This window comes from Heloderma suspectum, chromosome 4, assembly GCF_057233095.1.
Source record: "Heloderma suspectum isolate Gila_16-S chromosome 4, 16-S_ref, whole genome shotgun sequence".
Classification (NCBI taxonomy): Eukaryota; Metazoa; Chordata; class Lepidosauria; order Squamata; family Helodermatidae; genus Heloderma; species Heloderma suspectum.
This window is the reverse complement of record NC_139461.1, coordinates 100,882,556-100,900,391: the sequence shown is the minus strand read 5'-3', so window position 1 is coordinate 100,900,391 and position 17,836 is coordinate 100,882,556. Positions and strand designations below refer to the sequence as shown.

General features: G+C 40.7%; 1 protein-coding gene across 4 annotated transcripts in view; it reads left to right on the top strand.

Annotated features, from left to right (window-relative positions):
• SLC66A2 (solute carrier family 66 member 2) overlaps positions 1-17,836 on the top strand; it is a 115,166-nt gene that overhangs the window by 36,569 nt on the left and 60,761 nt on the right. For 2 of the 4 annotated variants that reach the window (XM_084850062.1, XM_084850061.1), the window contains 2 exons: positions 9,233-9,366; positions 13,713-13,766. In XM_084850062.1, coding sequence (XP_084706188.1) covers positions 9,233-9,366; positions 13,713-13,766 — 188 coding nt within the window. The remainder of the gene's footprint in view (positions 1-9,232; positions 9,367-13,712; positions 13,767-17,836) is intronic. The other 2 variants (XM_084850064.1, XM_084850063.1) reach the window with 1 other exon arrangement.

Sequence of the window (17,836 nt, the reverse complement as noted above, 5' to 3'; positions counted from 1 at the left end):
TCAGAGCAATAGACCTGGAAATTTTAAGGTGTTCCAGAGTTTATATGGATAGATGGTAGGAGTGAAATTTGGAAATTGAGTTCTATATTAGTGTTCATTGTTATTGCACCCTTCCTTTGGTGATTGGCTACTTTCAGAGAAAGGACGTTGGACTAGATGGACCATTTGTCTTACCCAGTGGATTTGTTTGTCTCAGGGTGGATTGATTTAAATCAAGATGAGTTAAATAATTGATTTAAATCACCTTGAGAAAACCAAGTTTTAAATCAGGTTTGCCACTTCTAAAAGTTAATTTACAATGTCATACAGCATTTTACACAGAAGGAGGGTGTATTTTGTGTACGTTTTTAGAGTACTTGATCTTTAATAATTTAGGGAATAGTACATAATATTACCTGTGCTGTGTGAAGCTGCAGATGCAGCACCTTTACATTAAGAATGGTAAGAACTAAATCACACACAATCACAATAGTACTTATTTTATTAAACAATCTTAAATATTACATAAAGGTTTCACCATGCAATTGCAGCAGTCTCCTGAGTTCCCAGCTGATGACTGCCTTATTTTTTAATTTTCACATTTTATTAACACTAACAGAGAAGTCATCACTCTAAATTTATAGCACTACCATTTAAACTTCTGCAATTGGATATCTCCCATCTTCCCGCTCGTACTGTCATTTTTATTCATGGGCGAGTTTTCCTGCTTTTTCAACTCCCAGTCAATTTCTTAGCCTTGAGTGAAGGATGCCAGATGATTAATATATTCTCTCTGTGCCTGCAGAGGGAGCTACTGCTCTGAAAAGTTGGCTTAGCAACTGAAAGAACTTCGGGTCAAGGTGTCTCGCCAGTGATTTTCGCCAGTTCAGGGGAATTACTTTGTTCAAAACAACATCAGTAAACATGTAATGTTTAAATGGTTCTCCTCCAGCCCTAAAATTTAATATGACTGGTAAAACAGAGGAGTGGGTTTGAGATGCCCATGCCATGGCAACATCATCTTCTTCAGATGTTAGGCATATGCGTTTATAACTGGGGTTGAGAATGTTTGCAAGAAAATGAGGTGGAGTTAGTGCTTGATCCATCCACTTCTTTATTGCGTGCAGTTTAACTTTTTGGTTAGGTATTTCTTTCTTCAGTGTTTCTTGAAGTGTCTTCCAAATTTCAACTGCATCGGTAATGCAGCAATGGTCTTTCTGAAGTTTGTCTAAGGGTATGGATTATAGACTTCAGTATACTGAGCATGTCCTTGATGTTCCTCTTTAATCCATTGTTAGGTACCTTGGATGAGATGCTTCCATCTATTTAATGACGTTCTTTTCTCCACAAATTTTTATGAGAATAGGCCAGTTCTTCATAAATTGTTCAAAACAATCAACCACAGAATTCCACTGAACATCTTGAGGGAGATTTAGTTTGGACCTCCTGCTCTTTTCAGTGAAGCTGAAGCAAAATTATTGTTATGGAAGTAGTTTGCGACTACAGCAACACTTTTATTCCTGGAGTAGTTAAGCCTTTGGCTAAAAGATGCGTTAAATGAACGCTGCAGCCATATGTTATTAAGGAGGATCCTTCTGTTTCTTCTTTTAAGTATTTTCTCATCTTTGTTACATTTGCAGCCTTTACCGTGGCAAAACTATGCACGTGACACTTGAATTTTTGTTCAGTTTATTACAGCTTTCACTGCCACTTAAATATTCTGCTGTGTGGGCATTTCTTGATATATTATTGTTCCTGCAAGATATGCAAGCCCATCTTCTATTGTCACACAGGCACATTTTACTGATCATTGTGTATATTGCTCCACCCATCAAGGCTTAAACGGGCAAATTTTCCTTCAGTATTTCTTGCACACTTTTCAAGTTCCTTCTCATACACTGTATCTAGCAACCTTCCACCAATTTCTGCTCTACCAGGTGAAGTGTAGCCTGGTCGCAAAGACTCATATCAATTAAGTGTTTATTTTTATCAATGCGAAAAGGAGAATTTGTGCCATAAGTGAACCAAGAAATCTTTCCACCTATGGTGTCTTCCTGGTTCTTACTACATACCTGTCCATGGTGATTTTACTGGATGATTGCAGTCTTTTGCTTGCTACTGACACTGTGGTTGCAGCACTGTCACTAAAAGTACCACAGATTATGATGATTCTGAAATAGCTGGAGATAGTCAAAGTTTCTTAAGCAGGATCCTGAAGCACAAATGATTTTAAGTAGTAAGTACTAGTAGTCAAACTCAGTTCTTCTCATTCTATTATTAGGTTAATCGTTTAGCATGGATGCAGCAGATCCGATTCCAAATTACCAAAAAAGCTAAGAATCACTTTTGCAGTAAGTCCCATTGAACTCACTTGGGAAAATCTGACTCAGTGTTAGTCATAACTAACCCTGTTAGGCATGACTAAGCCCATTGAAATTAATGGGTTTAGCTGTGATTAACACTGAGTTGGATTGACCCAACTAGTCCTTAGTTTTTGAGAAAACAAGTGTGGAATGGGGTTGGCTAGGGAAGCTGAGTTACGCTGAAGTAAAATAGAGAATAGATTTATGTTATAACTATTATGGCCTGCCATGACGTTCCAAAATAAGGGTCATGTATTGTGTTATATACAATAGGAAAATGACATCCATTGGCAACTGGAAACTCTAGATTACTCTTATTGCATCTTTCTGTACTGTAAACTTGGGTGATTCAACATAACTAATAGCTTGGAAATTTACTTGTTAAAACACACTAATACTAAAATGTATATAGAGCCTTGGAAGATGATGTATTGCAAAGTAAATTATTTAATTTACTAACCAGCTGGTTCAGGCATATCCACGTCTTCGTCCACATCATTTTCTCTCAATAAACAGTTTTCGTATGATGCTTCATTCTTGCAGCTGGGTCTTGCATCTCTTTCTGGCATTGCTTACACATGGCATGTTTTCCTTTTTTGCCCAGAGAAGGAATTGCTTCAAAATATTCCCGGATAGGGTCTCTCTTAAGCCCAGAAGCCATGACAGTTCTTGTGTGGTAAATGTGTAGGGGACTATAAGAATTTGAAGTTGTGTCTGTACTAATGTGTTCTTTTTTTTCTTTACTGGCCACTCTGCCTCCGTGAAGGGATCCTGGTGGCCAGGCAGACACCTTTTAGTCCCCAATCTAGAAATGAACACCACCTCCTATCAGGATGCTCCTCCCTTAACTTCCACTGCCACCATTAAACTACATCCCTTTATTTAATATACGCCTTTTTTCCTAAGGTAGCAGGTTACTAGGTGTGAGGCAAACAGATCAGAGGTACCAGGAAAGCAAACAAAGATAAAGATATAGTATTTTATTAAAAACAAATAAATAAAACAAAGAAGTTTATTATTTAAGATTGCTGTTACTACTTTAAAACATCATTTCTGTATAGTTACTTTTATCATCAATCAGATGTTATAAGCCACAGTTCCCAACCCTAACCAAATGTAAGCCAATTCCCCTATCAAGCTCCACCCCAGTTAACTCACAGGCCTAATAATGAGGGCTTGAAAGACAGTCTTCTCTCTGATAGGGTTTGACTTCCTCCTGGATCCTTTACAGCTGTTCACCAGGCTTCCCCTGAACAATTCAGTTTGGTCTAGCAGCTGCTCTGTGACCATCATCACCAGCTGACACTCAGGCTTCAGCGCTTTCCTTTGAATGCTGATCCAGGAGTCTTCCTCTCCTAAGCTGCAGACCTTCAGCTTCTGCCTCACATGCTCTCACCTCTCAGCTTGGTTTCCTGATCTTGCAGCTGCTGTTCTTTCTGATCGATGCCTTCCTCAGGCTCCCCAGCCTCTTACAAAGATACTTCATGATTACTTCCTCAGGCAAAACTCCCCAGGCAAGCTGTCCTGAGAGACTCTCCCTGATGCATCTCAACAGCTCCTTATATTTGCTCCAGTTAGAACCCTCCAGCCAATCAGCTTTGGTGTGGCCAACATTCCATCACACCTCCTCTGTTTAAACTTAGGACCAATGGCCATCTTTAGAATGTTAAGTTATTCTCCAATCTGATAGTACCAGTTTCGATTCTACTTTCCCATTGATAAAGATAGAAACCTGGCTTCATATTGGAACAGAACAGTTAAACTTTTACCTCATTTTCTTCACATTTACTGAAAGTAAATAGAGGGAAAGCATGAGTATTATAGGCATGTAAGGAAGATTGTTAAATAAAATGGGAAAGACTAGAGATCTCTTCAAGAAAATCAGAGATATCAAGGGAACGTTTTGTGCAAAGATGGGCATGATAAAGGACAAAGAAGGCAGGGACCTAACAGAAGCAGATGAGATTAAGAAGTGGTGGAAAGGATATCCCGGAGCGTGCTCAAGTCCATATTCATTGCATCGGTGATGCTATCTAGCCATCTCATCCTCTGCCGTCCCCTTCTCCTTTTGCCTTCAGTCTTTCCCAGCATCAGGGTCTTTTCCAGGGAGTTTTCTCTTCGCATTAGGTGGCCAAAATATTTCAGCTTCAGCTTCAGGATCTGTCCTTCCAATGAGCAGTCAGGGTTGATTTCCTTTAGGATTGACTGATTTGACCTCCTTGCAGTCCAGGGGACTTGTAAGAGTCTTCTCCAGCACCACAGTTCGAAAGCATCGATTCTTTGGCGCTCAGCCTTCCTTATAGTCCAGCTCTCACAGCCATACATTACTACTGGGAAAACCATAGCTTTGATTATACGAACCTTTGTCGGCAAGGTGATGTCTCTGCTTCTTACTATGCTGTCTAGGTTTGCCATAGCTTTCCTCCCAAGGACCAAGCGTCTTTTAATTTCATGGCTACAGTCACCATCTGCGGTGATCTTGGAGCCCAAGAAAATAAAATCTGTCACTGCTTCCATTTCTTCCCCTTCTATATGCCAGGAAGTGATGGGGCCAGATGCCATGATCTCAGTTTTTTTAATGTTCAGTTTCAAACCAGCTTTTGCACTCTCCTCTTTCACCCTCAACAACAGGCTCTTTAGATCCTCTTCGCTTTCTGCCAATAGGGTGGTATCGTCTGCGTATCTGAGGTTGTTGATAATTCTCCCGGCAATCTTAATTCCGACCTGTGATTCATCCAACCCGGCGTTTCTCATGATGTACTCTGCATATAAATGAAATAAGCAGGGCGACAATATACAGCCTTGTCGTACTCCTTTCCCAATTTTGAACCAATCGGTTGTTCCATGTCCGGTTCTTCCAGTTGCTTCTTGACCCTCGTACAGGTTTCTCAGGTGACAGGTAAGGTGGTCTGGTACCCCCATCTCTTTCAGAATTTGCCACAGTTTGTTGTGATCCACACAATCAAAGGCTTTAGCGTAGTCAATGAAGCAGAAATAGACGTTTTTCTGGAATTCTCTTGCTTTCTCCAGGATCCAGCAAATGTTGGCGATTTGATCTCTAGTCCCTCCGCCTCTTTGGAACCCAGCTTGTACTTCCGGTAGTTCTCGGTTCACATACTGCTGAAGCCTAGCTTGTAGGATTTTGAGCATCACCTTGCTGGCATGTGAAATGAGCGCAATTGTGCGGTACTTTGAACACTCTTTGGCATTGCCCTTCTTTGGAATTGGAATGTAAACTGACCTTTTCCAGTCTTGTGGCCACTGTTGAGTGTTCCAAATTTGTTGGCATATTGAGTGCAGCACTTTAACAGCATCATCTTTTAGGATCTTAAATAGCTCAGCTGGAATACTGTCATCTCCACTAGCTTTGTTGTTAGTAATGCTTCCTAAGGCCCACTTGACTTCACTCTTTAGGATGTCTGGCTCAAGTTCAGTGACCACACTATCATGGCTATCGGGGACATTCAGATCTTTCCTGTATAGTTCTTCTGTATATCCTTTCCACCACTTCTTAATCTCATCTTTGGGAAATTTGGGAAGAAGAATTTGGATAGCAACCAGTTTTTATTAAAGGTCATACATGGTTCTATGATGGGAATCTAATGAAGTCATAAAACATAGACTCCAGTAATATTTGGCTGATGTCCAAGTCCAGATTCTCAGTTGTTGTTGTTCAGTCATTCAGTCGTGTCCGACTCTTTGTGACCCCATGGACCATAGCACGCCAGGTCTTCCTGTCCTGCACTCTCTCCCGGAGCATGCTCAAGTCCATATTCATTGCATCAATGATGCTATCTAGCCATCTCATCCTCTGCCGTCCTCTTCTCCTTTTGCCCTCAGTCTTTCCCAGCATCAGGGTCTTTTCCAGAGAGTTTTCTCTTCGCATTCTCAGTAGACCTAGCTAAATGACATTGGTAAATGAATTTCTTTTGGATGGCAAGTTTCTTAACTTCAGTCTCCAGAATCGGTGAATAAATGGCTTCTTATATCTCCTAAATTTATTTGTTGCTTGTCCCTCAATAATACTCATAATATAACATACAGCTAAGGTGTTGCCTAGCTTGGTTAAAACAATGGGGCTGTTTGCACAACTGTTTGCACAACAATGGGGCTGTTATTTAACCCACAGTTAGACTGTGGTGCATGTGGGGCAAGTACAGCCACCATTTTTAATACGTAACCACTGCTCAGGGGTTGTTGTGTCGTGCAAACCTGGCCACCGTGGGTTATGCGAGGATTAAATAATCCCTGCATAACCCATAGTCACCTGGTTCACACAACACGACAACCCCCGAGTGGAGGTTGTGTATGCAAATTGGTGCCTGTGGGCATCATGGCTTGTTGTCGGTTATTTAACCCATGACGAGCCATGGTGCGTCATCTGAGCCTGGTCAATGAAAAATTCAGCCTCCCCACACACTTTTGGGCTCCCTGATCCACAGTCTCTAAAGCAGGGGTGCCAAACCTCAAGCCCAGGGTAACAAATTTGGTCCTCCTGGGGTGCCAATCTGGGCCTCTGGAGCTCCCAAGATGGCCATGCTTCCTTCACCTGGCCCCATGTCCTTTCTAATCATTTGGCTTCCTCCATCCCTTAGCTTTTGTACACCCTGGGACCTCTTTGTGGCCTCAACTGTCTATGCAACTTACTGCTCCTCTGAGGCCATTTTCTCTTATCTGCAAAACTGACTTTTCATCTTGCTCAGAGAAGCTGTACAGTTTGTCAGTGTTCTGTTGTAGGCAATCAATGGCTACTAGTCCTGATGGCTATGTGAACCTCCATAGGCAGTAAGCTGTAAACTGTACACCAGTTGCTGGGGGACATGGGCAGGAGAGTGCTGTTGTACTTGTATCCTGCTTGTGGGTTCCTGGTCAACAGCTGGTTAGCCACTGTGTGAGCAGAATGCTTGACTAGATGGATTCTTGGTCGGATCCAGCAGGGCTCTTCTTATGTTCTCTGTCTCCTGAGGACTTACTTGAATTTGATTATACATGGAATATGAGAGTAATAGAGCGATCGGCACATGCAGACAGCTTTTCCTTTACTACTCTAGGTTCATTCAAAGGCTTACCTTATACACATGGTATATCAAGGGAATCTGCCATTTCTTATTTGTTATAATATGGCACCAGTTGTATGTCCATCAATACATCTTTATCTCTGTAATCCTTTTTAAAGTGCCTTTTTGATTGACCATAGGCATTCATCTGATTTTCAGAGGGCTGAATGTGACTTGTCCTTGTGTAATCACAGCTAACCTCACTTGTCTGACTCCCCGACTTTGGGGGAAAGACTTCCTGAAGGCGCGGCTTCTATGTATGCTTGATTTATGGTATCACTTATAGGTTGCACACCACTGCCTCTGTCAATCCATGCGGTAATCTGTGAATGTACACGAATTCAAAGTAGCTAGTTACTTTGTACTGGTGCTGAACAAGGATTAAAAACCAGTGTTGGTATCCAAGAAAAGAGATGTGCAATAAAGGCTAGTTTATCTGTGGACATGGTGCAAATGAATATTGTATATTTTCACATAGCTTAAAAAAAAATCCTTGTAAATATGAATATGTATTAATTTAAGGTGTTTGGGATGTATTTTGGGAGGTTGTAGAGTGTATAAGTGTGTTTATGAATTATTGTTGAATAATATAGCAAGGGAAGAGATCTCCCTCTAGTGGTTTCAGTGGATGTAATTGAATTCACGTCTATAGATTCATTGGCAAAAATCATTTTTCCTTAAAATCTAAGAACCTCAATGATTACCCTTTTGTAATGTCACCTGCACCATGTAAAGGCCAGGAAAGCCAGAAGATAGGCTACCCTGTCCACGTAATTGCACCTATTTCCCTGTAAATACCCACAAGATCCTATTTGGCAATGCATGCCATTCTGTCAGAAGTTGTTCTGTTATAGTTATACCATTCTTCCAGTGTATGCTTCAGTTAACACCAAGCAGATCCATCCACCTAAGTAACTTCTGCAGAGCTATGCACAGGCCTTGTTTAACATAATTAATGTGCTTAAGATGGTGTACATTTTAAAATTCAATATTTCGCAAAGGGATTTTATAAAAAAATGTTGTTGACTTTCACCGTTCCAGCAGGTTGCAATATAGTCAACACCCAGCCTCCAGTAATCTGAAGGAGGCAAGTTTTACCTCCTGGCCAGAAAGAGACATGTCAGAGGAGAAGTCCTGAAGTACCTTCCATCTCTGCTGGGGAGGTATCTCCATACCTCTGGAAGAACTGCACTTTTGTTTTGCTAAACAATGCCATGCATAGTTCTGTAGAAGAGGACTTACTCTTTGCTGCTCCAGAGTCCAGGACTGCACTAGATCTAATGGGCTTAAGTTACAGGAGGGTAGACTTTGGTTGAACATTAGGAGAAACTTCTTAATGGTAAGAGCAATTCGGCAGTGGAAACAATTATCTGGGTGATGGTGGAGGGTAGGCTCTCCCTCACTGGAGATTTTCAAGCAGAGGCTGGACAGCCATTTTGTTGGGGATGCTCTAAATTTGGATTTCCTGTATTGTACAGGGGGTTGGACTAGATGGCCAGCAAGACCCCCCCCTTTTATGATTCTGTGATTCTTTGCAAACTCCTGCATTAAAATAAGGATATTTTGTGAACAGTTGACTACTGTTTTACTGCTTGTCCAGTGTTACAGCAGTCTGTCATGTAATGGCTGCCAACCAAGTAGGTATACTTTATAGGTTATGAAATGGTGAGTTACGCTTGGCCTCTTACCAAATATAAAGTGTATTAACACAGCCCTTGTGGAATTCTTTGCTTTGAATGTGTGTGGTTTTTAAAGCTGTTGCTGTTTATGTTTAAATTGGTAGAGGTTCCTGGATGTTCACTATCTGATATGCATTTTACCCTCTCCTTCTAGGTTTGGGAGGCGTTTTGAATCCCCCCTACTATTGCAGAGCATTATAATGATAATTACAATGTTACTGATGCTGAAACTGTGCACTGAAATACGTGTGACAAATGAGCTGAATATAAAGCGACGCTCTTTTTCAGGTTGGTTGAAATAATTGTTTAGTGATGCTGTGAAATACTGTTTTCCTCCTGTGGTTTTAGTTGCTTTCCCTTTGCTAACTTATAATTTGGCTTATGCTGTGTCAAATTATCTTTTGATAATCCAGTACTTCAAGAGTCTCCAGCCCACCGAATGGAAACGGCTTTGATTTGTTTGTTTTAAAAAATCAAATATTTACTTTGATATGAATATGCCAAATCCTGTTCAGTAACTGGTGCCATGCTGTCATGCAAATTGAGTGGTTATTTTTTCCCTTTTGCAAAGCTTGTGGAGGGATGATCTTTTCACTATTCAGTTCCAGATCCTTAGTGTATTCAAATGGTTCTTGTCATGATACTGAATTACGCTAAACCCAGTCCTGTGGAGGCCACTTGAAATGGCCTCATTGCACTCACAGTTCTTCTCAGAAGCCATAATGTATGCATATCTGTCTTGTGGATCACCCTTGTCATGTAGTTGTCATGCCATTGCCCTCCAATCAGTGGCACTGAAGCTCTGTGTGGTATTGGTGATTTCAACATGTCTACTGTACAGAGTGGCACTACTCGGAAACTGTTTCAAGCAGCTTCCATGTTGATGTTCTGAGATGTAACCCTCAGTAGCCGGACACGGAGGAACAGTATCACTATTGCATGCATATATAAATACCTTTATACTTACAAAGGCATTATTTCTAGTACTTAAGCTTTTGTAAGGGTTCATTCTCCTCTAATAATTGTGCTACTACAAAATACATTCTGCTATGAGGCTGAAGTCAAGATCCTGGATTGAATTTGTATACTTGCAATCTTGTGAGTACAGGCTCCCCCACTCTACCCCAGTATGGCAGTGTAAAGAATGTGGACCTGTTGGGTTTTCTTTTCTTTTTGGTGGTGGTGGTGGTGGGGAGTCTTAATTCCCCTAAATTCATATTTCATCTCATTGCTGATTAGACAATTGGGCTGCGATATTTCTAGCCTCAGGGTTACTTCAGACATGTTGTTATTCCTACATGGGCTTTGCGACTTTCAAAAATGCCTATTCATGGCGAAACAGGCTCTTGTACAAGGATCATAAGGGAAACAGCTCAAAGCATCTGTGAATGCCTATTCTGTAGCAGGGAAAGCAAATAGAGGGGTGAATCTCAAACCAATGCTGGCTGGAGAATTTATTAAATAGAATGGAAAGGCTGAGAGGTTCTTCTTTTGAAAACTAAAATTCAGAGTTGAAATAAGAGAATGTTTAGAATGCTTGCCCTTGAAGACACATGCTTATTGAAAGCCATTGAGCATTTCCATATGTTCCCCATCTGGCACCAGTTTGAGGTTCAACCCTCTCTTTGCTTTTATTGTCCAATTTTGACACTGCCCTCATTTCCTTTTTGCTTTCTTATAACAGGACAGCTTCCATGTAATTGCTTCAAGTCCTGGTCTTTATTCTTGGGTTCTTTCAGAGGACTGCTTTTCTATGTGCCTTTGTGGACACTTGTCCAGAGTGGGCATTGTGAAGAAGTATATTTCCCTTGCCACCTGTATAGTCCCACCTGAATAGAAGGGAATCAATTTCAATTAACTTCAGAAGCAATAACATGGCATCTCTCCTCCTTCAGAGGGATGAATTTTGTGAGATCAAGCATGGGTCTTTTTCTAGGTTGTCTGTCTTGATGGATTTGCTGATGAGAATAAACAAAATTATAGCTCAAAGCTATAAATTTCTGTAGTTTGTATTTCTGGCACTTCTATTTATATGGTATCTGTTGTTGCATGAGAAGAGTAGTTCATCCCTACTCTCTCCATTATAAGCTTACTGAACATGATAAATTGGGGGTCCTCTGAAATGTCACCTTCTACCTCAGGGGTTTCCAAACTTTTTGGACCCATGGGCACATTTGGCATTTTTAAAAAGTGCTCTGGGCACCATCATAAATAGCTGCTGTTCGGGGGTGGAGGGCTAATCACAAAAACGCCCCCCTTATCTTTGTTTGTGTCTGTGCATGAATGTGCACACTGTCTGAATAGTACTCACTTTAGCCTCTCCCTCTCTCTGATCTTTCCTGTCTTTCTCTTTCTCTCTGGCCTTTCTTTCGTTCCTTCCTTCCTTCCTTCTCTCACTCTGGCTCTTTTTTCTTTCCTTCTCTCTCTCTGACTCGTCTTTTCTTTCCTCCCTCTTTCCTTTCATCTATTTCTGGCTCCCTTTCCTTCCTTCCATTCACTTGCGCTGTCTCTCTGGCTTCGCGTTCTCTCTCTCTCTCTCTCTCTCTCTCTCTCTCTCTCTCCCCCTCTCCCTCTGGCTCCTCATTCTGTCTTTCTGACCATTGCCATGGTTTGCCATGTTGTCTGAACCTGGGTGGCAGGGGTTGTTTGAAGGTTAAGCAAACCTCAAATAATCCATGGTCTGTTGTAGGGTTATTTGAGCGTTGAATGTCCAGAATGGCCACTGGTACATGCCATAACCCATCATGGCTTAAATAAGCACTGTGGGCTGCGGTGATCATGCAAACCAGCCCTCTGTCTTTCTTTCCTCTTCCTCTTCCTTTTCCTTTTCCCTTTCTCATTCCCTTTAAAACCTTTCTCCTGAATCCTGGCACCACTGAGGCCACCAAATATTGCCTCTCTGAAGCTGCTAGTTGAATTTTAAGGGAAGCTCCAATGCATATGTTGACAGAAATGCAAATGCTTCAGACAGGGAATTTTTGTCAGGAGAGGGTGTTTGACCTTCCCCTCTCCATTCCCCCCTCCAAACACACACACACACACACACACACACAGAATCCACAGGCTTCTCTGGCCTCCCTGTGACTGTTATTTACATTACAAAAACCATGCACATTAATCACATTAACATAATTGCATTTAAATTATTAATTTCTACTTTGGCCCCCTAAACATCCCTTATGGGAACAGTCTGCTTTCCAGAGCAGTCTACTGTGATAGTCAGGAGCTCATATATAAATCCCATCAAAATTCAAGATTTGGAATCCTGGAATATTTCACAGCTGACATCTTGGAGCTTTTAATGTGCATGTTATGTTGCTCAAGAAAACAACAGAAAGTCAACATAGAAACTGCTGTAGATGTAGTAAGCAGTAAACTTCAAGACAGGTAGACTTTGGGGGTAAAACAAGAGCCAAGATGTGTGATGATAAAACCCTATACACGCTTTCCTGGGAGTAAGCCCTATTGAACTCCGTGGGACTTAATTCTGAGTAGACATGCCTAGGATTGCTCTGTGATACAGCTGTTCCACATGTAACTGATTAGCAATTACTAGCTATCTTACATCTGGGGTTATGCAAGTGCAGAAGAGTTGCACTGGGTACAAAACTTGGTACTGAGTTTTTTGTGTGTTTCTGTTTTTTAAAGTGGGTTTCTAGCCCAGCTGTAAGGGTGCAAAGATAGGCTTGAAAATGTGCAGGCAATGCTGAGATGAATACAGCCACAGGGCTGACCAGAGTTTCAGTGTCCTTAACTTTGATTTCATGATTGCCCTTCCCAGGACTAGTAGAATTACAATAAATTCAGGAAACTCTGCAACTATATGTAAAGTTCCTTGATGTGTAAAATTTATTCAGAGTGCAGACTTTATGTTTTATTTTTTTATTTATTTACTTACTTACTTACCTACTTAACTATTTATTTGTGTATGTCATTTCTGTACCACTCAATAGCCAAAGCTCTCCAGGCAGTTCGCAAAAGAATTGGGTTACCTTGCACAGAATTTCACTGTTGCTTTTAGCACAGGGTATACACACAGTCATGGCTATGAAGTTCAAACAGTTGTTGGTTTTGTAGCACTCTTGAGGAAGTGAGGGTAACCTATATCTCTCAAATGAATTGAAATATCAAAGAAAGCAATATTTTGTTCTGTAACGAACTGGTAGAAATTGAACATAGGCACATTATACATAGTCATCTCTTGGATAGTTGGCTTGCTTGTAAAGCAGTGTTTATCAAAATAGTGAGGTAAGCTCTTTTATGTTGTTTAGACTTCGCTAAGCCTGGAACCACTTAAAAATTAAACCTTTCATTTTTTTCCTAATCTGTGCTTGGTATTGCTATATGTATCAGATATTTAGATTCTGTGGATTATGTACATAAAAGTTTCTGGTTTTTCTCCAGTGATTTTAGGAAATACATTGTGACTCTATTACCCTTATACTGTACCTAGCTTCAAAATCCAGGAGAATGCCTTGTAGACAGCACAGGAACTAAAACGATTTCTGGCATGATGACTCCCAGCAAGATATACTAACACTGAGCTAATTTAAAACAAACTTAAGAGGCCTGCTACTACATGGAGTCAAACCCGTCTGTTTTGTCTTTGCTTTCTCTTCAATCTTTGAATATAGCTGCAGATAGTAAGGATGAAGAAATCAAAACACCTCCCAAGAGATCCTTTCTGGGTATGTACTTTACAAACCCATGGTGCATGGTTGCCATTTGAAATACCATCCATTCTTCACTGCTTTTTATTTTTGTTTAAGTGTTTTTGCCATGTTAGAAATGAATGCATGATTGTCATTTCTACAAAGACAGTGCCTGTGCTATATTTTCTTAATAGCAAAATCCCACTTTCAGTACACTTCTAAAAATGGCCAAGGAAAAAAGATGCATTCAGTTTTGCTCTTCAGACTGCCACTCTTTTTCATTTATTTTATCCTCTAATTATTTCTCTCTGTTAATTTTCTGGCCACATTTGAGACCATATGATTTACACTCAGTCAGAGCAATCCTATGGCTCCCAGACAGTGTCTGGGGATTCAAGGATGGTGCAGATCTCCCCAAGGCTGTAGACAGAGCTACATCTGTGGAGAAGGAAATCCAATTGTGGATCTTCTCTCTTTTCCCCCCCTGCCAGCCACCATGGAAAGCTTCTCTTGCAAGGTTGCAACTGCAACTTTGCACGAGAAGTCAGAGAGGTAGAAAAGGGGGTGTGCAGGTGGGAAAGGAGGGGAGGGAGGAGGAGAGGCCAAGATCTACAGGATCCTAAAGCCTTTCCATTGCCCATCTTGGTCACCAAAAGGTAAGTCAGTTAGATGAGCGAAGAGGCTTGTTTAGCTGTAAATGTAAAGGAAGAATAGGAGGCATTTTCACCTCTGGCCTCTTCCTGCCCTGCCCAGCTCATGATGGCAGGGCACAGGATAGGCACAGAATTGGGCATAGGGCTACCTGACTTATCGAGAGGCAAAAGGATTGCCTGTCTATCGAGAGACAATCCTTTAGGATTACACTCTTAATTACCCCTTGTTCCTAATTTTTTATTGCACTCAGAAGTGTACTTTCATGTCTGAAGAAACAAGCGTGGGTGTTCCATAGCCGGATTACTTGAGTTCAGAAATCTATTTGTTTATATTTCTATCCTGCCCTTCTACTATTACCCATCATTGTTTTGCAGTCGCTATCACTAAAGGAACTTGCCTTTGGTGATCCTCACTGAAGAATGTGTTAAAAAATGCAGTTGACCCATCCTTCAACCTGAGCTTGTAGGAAGTATCATTTTCCCCATGTGCAGATTGGTTTAATTCTTCTATTTTTCAAAGAATCATTTCCTGTTGCATCTTTTTAAAAAAACAATTTTGTTTGCTAAACATCTTCATCGTTTTTTGTTCTTTGATTTTCATCATTAGCTTATAATTTTCACCAGTTTGCTGTAAAAAAATCTACTAACCTACAGAATGTAAAATGAGTTGAAATTCCTTAACTCCATATTTACATTCTTGCTTCTTGTCTTGTTTGTGATGCATGGTGGAAAACTGTAATCTATAATATGTCCAGAGTTAGAAGGTTTATTAATCTTGGGTGCTTGAAGGGTATTATAAGTACATAAGTAAATACACTATTGTTTGTTCTTCTTTCTTTTTTTTTTACAAGTAAAACATTGTTGGATGATCTGTTGTATGCACATAGAAGCTGAAGGTCTGTATGAAACTGAAATGGACTTTTGTGAGGGAGATTTGGCTACTTTGCATTGAATTTGAGATTGTGTTGTAAAGTAGGAAAGAGCAAAATAAATATTCTGATTTTTTTCCTATGGCACAGAAAAAGCTGTCTAAAATTGGTTTTTTAGTGTTTGTTTTAAATTTAAATAAATATACAATACAGGCAGAAAACATTACATGTGTGCATGTAATGTGATTTCTCAGCATGCCAACTTGAAGTAGATCTGTAGAGTTCCAAGGTGAAGAGCAGTGTTGTCAATTGGGGTTTCAAGCTGGGATCTGGTGTTTGGCCTCATGGAAGTCCCACAAGTGAGGAGGAACCCTCAATTCTCAGAGAGAAAAGCACTCTCTGCATGGTCAGTTGCAGTAGTAGGCACCTGATAATGAAAACCATGGAGAATTAAAGGAGGGGTGCAATCCAGGCACTAGCATCTTTAAAATGGGTGTGATGGATCCTGTCCATCAGCTGATTCTTGGGACCCATCACCACTCCCTTCAATGCACTGAAGCTTGCACAAGCCCTTCAAAGGGCTTTAGAGGGGAACCTATGGTTCTGGGTAGTGTTAGAGAGTTTTATGACAACCACACCAAATTATTGGTAAGCCCACGCAGGCTTCAGCAGCTGAGACAGTGGACCAGTAACTGAAGTTGCCCCTGAATAACAAAAAACATCCCTCAGCTTCTCACAAGTGTTGGTGTGTGTGTGTGTGTTTTCAGTATATACTTACTTCATCCTCATTAGTACTGGGGAAGTTTACTCTTCCTCTGTGAGTGTGCACTCTCATACTCATTGCTTTGCTATGTCCTGGTGTTGAATGAATCCAGAATGGATTCTGGAGCTAAGCCCTGGCTCTAATTAAGCCTTGACTGCATCAGCTTCAGTGTTTTTGCTGAGAGCGAGCCAAGAGCGATGTTACCTATGGGTATTCCAGGGGACAGATGAAGACAAAGGAACGGAGTAGTGGCCAGAAAACTGGAGAATTTCCATTTTGCTGCCATGCCATCCAGATCAGTGTTCTCCCACATGCTGAATGTTGCCAGCCACTTACACAAGTAAAATAGTGGCAGTTTGAGAAGGGATCGTGTCAGTCCTCCCTTTGCTAATGCAACAATCTTTCTGTGACAGCAACTTTTCTGTGTTGGGGTTTGAGAGAGGCAACAAGGAATGACAATTAAGTTAGAGGGCTGGTGGTAACACTTTAGAGTATCTCTTTCTTTTCCCTGCCAGGGTCTATATAACAACTCCTTATTTTTGTCAGTGCATTTGAAACATTTATTTTACATATATAGGAGTGGATTTATATATCCTTTGTTATGAATAGTGTGGGGTCTGCTTGTGCCTGTATGTTTCACAATGCATTATAAAATGTATATTTTGCCCAAGTAAATTAATTCCTTCCCTTCTCTTTCTTTTTTAAACTGATTAAACCCACATTTTGGGTGTTAAATCTTTTTGCAAAGAAGTACAGTAAGCTCAAAGTAGGCTGTGTTGTACCTAATCTGAATATCTGTTATCCTTAGAATCTGTCACTACTATTTCACACTACTTAGAATGTTAGAATGACAACTTTACCTAGGGGTTTATATGAATAGAAGTGCAGTAAACCTGATAAATGATACTAGAGCTGTCATTTGGCATTACCTTCAAGTCAGAAACTGAGCCACTTCCCTCTGCTTTCTGGGCTTCTTCTCGAGTGTATTTGTCAGCAATCCAGCAAACCACTTCATGTCATTGACTGCTCCCCACCACTACCAAAAGAAAAATGAACAAAAAGCTTTTATCTGAGCACTTTGTTCTGAAACCTGTCTATATTTTCTTAAGCTTAACAGGTAGCTTTCTGTTCTTCAAATGGAAACAAATTAGTGTTGGTTATTCTCATGACACATAAGCCTTCAGTTGCAAAAATGATGAATATACATGATTTTGAGCTTATTTTAATGTTCAGATTAAGCCTTTTGTTCTCTTAATCATCTACAGAGCTAATTCTGTTTTTAACTCTATGAACTGCCTTGATTTTAACCATTCAGTTATTTAACTGATTTCAATGCAAGTGATATTTTGAAGATGGTTAATGACATTTCCTTTAAATAACAAGTGTGTGATGTGTTTGGGCTATCACTTTCTATGCCTGAATCAAAATAAATTGTATAAACTGTGTACAATGGTGTTGTCAACACATAGATTAACCATTGTTAATGCTGTTGTGATTTGGCATCAGAGGCAAGCTAAGAACTTCACTTGATAGCCAAGCATGACTGATCTAGTAGGACTTCTCCACCCCCACCCCATGACCAGATGCTTAGATGGTTCTGAACTTTGGGTCACCAGATAGTGGACTACAACTCCCATCAACTCCCACCAGCATGGTCAGTGGGCAGGAGTGGTGGGAGTTGTAGTCTGCCAGCACCTGGGGAGCCAAGTTTGCGGACCTCTGGGTTGGTAATTGCCAAGGAATGCTCAAGCATTCCTTGCCAACTTGAATGCTCACGTCTCTAAGAACATAAAAAGAGCCATGCTGGATCAGGCCAAGGGT